Source organism: Rattus rattus, chromosome 6 (genome assembly GCF_011064425.1).
Source record: "Rattus rattus isolate New Zealand chromosome 6, Rrattus_CSIRO_v1, whole genome shotgun sequence".
In the NCBI taxonomy this organism is placed as follows: domain Eukaryota; kingdom Metazoa; phylum Chordata; class Mammalia; order Rodentia; family Muridae; genus Rattus; species Rattus rattus.
The window spans coordinates 97616749-97621161 of NC_046159.1; the positions used below are offsets into that span (position 1 = coordinate 97616749).

The window sequence follows — 4413 nt, forward strand, 5'->3', positions numbered from 1 at the left end:
CTCAGAACTGTTCGTGCTTGCAGGACCCAAATCAGGCCAAACCACGTAGCACCATATCACATCTTCTTTAACTTAGCTATATATACTCTTATAAACTCCATGTTGGATTAGAGTCAAAGAGAATTATTTTTCTATAGATATATACATAAAATGTTATGTCCTTAGCAAACAGATCTCATGCACAAATACATACAAGTGCCAAGACTGGTGTAGGCATGGTGAAATCATATTAACACCATCAATCTTGATTGGCGCATTGAAAGAGAGAGGACATAGGACAGAAGAGAAGGCAGTTTTTTCATTCCAATCAGCCATAAGGGACTAGTCAGATCGGATGGCCTGGCAATAGATCAATTTCTTTAGAGCTTCTTTGACCTCTCGGTTCCTTAGGCAATAAATGAAAGGATTGAGGGCTGGAGTCACAATGGCATAGAAGATAGAAATAACTTTGTTCATGTTGAAGGCATGGATAGCTCGGGGTCGGGCATACATAAAAATAGTGGCTGAGTAGAAGATGGTAACCACCACGAGATGGGAAGCACAGGTGGAAAAGGCTTTCTGCTTTCCTGTTGGCATACGCAACACAGTGGCCAGAATGCATCCATATGATAAAGCAGTGATTGAGAGTGGGAAGAGGAAGATGACCAGAGCCAAGACGAAGTCCACCAACTCGGCTATGGACATGTCTGTGCAGGAGAGATTAAGAACTGGAGAGATGTCACAGAAGAAGTGGTTGATGACATTGGGGCCACAGAAGCTGAGGCGAGAGATAAAGTAGATCTTTGCCAAAGAGATGCCAAAGCCAATGATCCAGGAACCAAGAGCCAGGCGGAAACAGAGCCCATGGCTCATGATGGTGGGGTAGTGCAATGGGCGGCAGATAGCCACATAACGGTCATAGGCCATCGCAGCCAGGAGAACGCATTCCGTACACATAAGTGCAATGAAGAAGTAAAGCTGTATCATACAGTGAGTGAAGGAGATGCTGTTACTCATGGACCAGAAACTGAATAGCAGCTTGGGCACAGTCACAGAGATGTACCAGGTCTCCAAGAAAGACAGGTTGGCAAGGAAGAAGTACATAGGCTTGTGTAGTGGCCGGTTCTGCTGCACCAGTAGGATGATGATCACGTTTTCAGCTACAGTCAGAATATAAGCCGCAAGAAACATCAGGAACACAGCTGCTCTCATGCTCAAGCTCCCAGGAAACCCCACCAGAATGAACTTGGTGACCCGTGTCTGGTTCTCCACATCCATATCAAGCATATAGGACTTAGCTTTTCTGAGAGAAAAGAATCACTTGGTCAGAGTCCACAGTCTGGTAAACATCTTTTATCCTTGTCTTCTTTGAGTACTTACAGCAGTAACAGTTGCTTATTAATAGCATACTATAGGTTAGAATTCAGTGATTCTCAACCCATGAATCAAGATTCCTTTGGGGATCAAATATTAGATATCCTGCATATCAGGTATTTAGATTAAAATTTATAACACTAGCAAATTTGTAGTTGTGAATTGCATGAAGTAATTTTGAGCTTGGAACTGTGTAGAAGAGGTACTGTATTTGAGGGTGGCAGCATTAGGAAGGTTGAGAATCACTAGGTTAGATAAATTCCTGGGTCATAATAACATGCTCTAACTCAATATTCTGCAAAACATCTTTATCTACATACTACTGTTTCCATATTAATGATGTGGGATGATTAAGGATACTTCAATGCTCTCACTGACAGGAGTATAAGGATTATATTCAAGTCTAAGCCAAAAGCCATGTGCTATCTAATATCCTCATGAATACTTCCTAAGTAAACTAGCAAAATCCACTTTGCATTAGAGATGCCAGCTTCAAAAGGTACACTGGCCTTCCTGTGCTGTCATCTGCTCACAATTGTGGAAGTTCTTCCTTGTAACTTGTTGACTGTTACATGCCACTTGTTTATTTTTTGCTACTATCAGTGGAAATGGAAAGGGCTTGTCGCCAGCTGAGGGTTACGAGATCAGGAAGCATAAGGAGAGTCAAGTTCCTCCTTGTGAGATCTCGGGACTTCATTCCAATCCCAAGTTTTCCACAGAGTTGCTCTGCCCTTGAAATCATACTCTCTCTGAAACCCATTTTCTTCTCTTGTTTTATGAATATTAATATGTTCAGTGGATGTCACTGTGGATTAAAATGAAATTAAAATCAAGCAAAGCATGCTTTATGTAAACGGAAGAGGACAATAGGTGTGGAAGGGGCTCCTGCTGCATATTAAGGCAATAAAGATAAATCTAGATTGGTGTGTGTGTATGTGTGTTTGTGTCGGTGGGGGGCAGGTAACTGCTGTAATCCAAGTAAGTGGTGAGAAACAGAAAGGTGTGTGTGTGTGTGTGTGTGTGTGTGTGTGTGTGTGTGTGTGTGTGTAGAGTCAGTGGGCTTTCAGTGTCAGAGGATAAAGATAAGGTCTCTGGGAACTATAACTGTTTAAGCTAAAATGGAAATGCATTAGATATTATTTAATGAAGATTAAAATTCAAAAGTAACAACATATGATCTGAAATGGGATGTCCCTTTGACCTCTGAGGAGGTGACATTTAAGCAGAAGATTCTAATAAGACCATCTCTTTGAAGACCTTAGGTAAAAGAGACCCAAGCTAAAATGAGAGCCCTGCTGCTAAACTATGGTGGATAGCAAAGGAGTTAGAAAGTAGTAGGAAGGTAGGTGTAACTGAGTAGATGAGACCCCAAAGAGATACACATGATTATGTCATGGGAAGATTTGTCTTTCAATAACTATATAAATGTTATAACAAGCTTTAAGACAAGATGCCAGTGACCTGAAGACTGATTTGATAGAAGCGAGTTTAAGGTCCATTTTAGAGTCTTTAACAGAAATAAATAGATTTGGATGTAGAAGATTGGGGGGGGGAGTTGAGATCAAGAAGAATTCTTAGACAGATATCACATAGATGTGTTGTCATTTACTTCATAGGAAAATTTGGGGGTTTTCATACTCATTTTCTAAATAATCAAGGAAATGGAAATGAATAAGCATTTACTGTATTTGATGAACATCAATGTTCCACTGTATACTATAAGAAGAAATCAGGGAGCATTCACTAGGTATCCAGGAAGTTTGCTAACTATTGTTCATAAAATGTAGCATTTAATTCATAAAGTAATGTTAATAAGATGCAGTTGGTCCAATTTCCAAGAAGAGACACTGTAGTTCAGACACATGAAGTAACAATTTCTAATTAAAGAGGGTTGTGGTCAGAATTATACCAAAGTCCAAGTCTGTCTGAGCCACGACATCAAGCACTGGGCTCTCTACCCACAAAAAATGTCAAATTTAAGTCTCAACACTACTTTTAAACATTTAAAATTTATATATCTAGGAAATGTTCTCCAGTCTCACTGAAATTTTATTATAAGAACAGGCCATTGGCGAGGGAAAGAATATACAAAACAAGAATACATTTCACCTCAAATACAAACAACAGAATGAAACACACTGAGATGCTTGTCACATGTGCCAGAGATAAGACAAGTACATAATACATCCCAAGATCTATCAGACAGAAAATAGACTATTGCAGACAAATGAATTAGAAGAAAAAAGACTTAGAGGTCAGAACAGCATAGCATAGCAACTCAATGGCTGTGACATTCATGGCAAGAGGGAAAAGGAGACTCCTTAGGATGTCAAACTCCACACATAGCAGTCGAGAGTCTAAGAGCCATCCTCAAGCAAAAACCACATAATGACTGAATGTTTGCCATGAGAATTATAATAAGCTTATATTTCACCCTGGTTGTTGATGTAAGAAGATATATTGGGTGGAATAAGGTTATCAAATGAGAACTTGATGGGCAAGGTGTAAGTCACAACTAGACATGGAGGCACACGGAAGAGCAGAATTACTAGCTAATGATTGATTGCTAAAGAAACGAACATATTCAGGACCATAAGCAATACCAAGATCTACCTACTTAGATAAGAACAAGAAGTATGTAGCAGAGGTATGGTGGTGATCACATAGGTATCTAAAGGTAGTGGTCATAATTGGCATATTTAGTTTGGACCCAACATCAGAAAATATCTCTCAAAAGCAGTAGACAAAGCCTATTACCTTTGTTTATTGTATAATTCTCTGGACATAGGTCTCAGAAAACGAGAATACCATTTTGTTCAATTGCTGGAATTACAATGGATAGAAAGGAAAAACATGAAAGATCTATTAGTTTAAATACCACTGTACCTAAGATTTGTTTAAGTATTATGGATATTGCAAGAGGGACCACTTACCTTGACTTAGCAGCCTCTGATGGGGTCGAATGTGAAAAACAATTCCTCACTGATTCTAAAATAGAAAGAAGTACAAAGGAAAGATTCAGGTATTGAGTAGATATGAGTAACCCACTTCCTAAACCTA

General features: G+C 39.3%; 1 protein-coding gene across 1 annotated transcript; it reads right to left on the reverse strand.

The window, feature by feature from the left end:
• Window positions 1-321: 321 nt before the first annotated feature.
• Window positions 322-1266, reverse strand: LOC116902859 (olfactory receptor 6B1). Its single transcript, XM_032905188.1, has one exon. The coding sequence runs from the start codon at window positions 1264-1266 to the stop codon at window positions 322-324; it is 945 nt and encodes a 314-aa protein (XP_032761079.1).
• Window positions 1267-4413: the final 3147 nt, after the last annotated feature.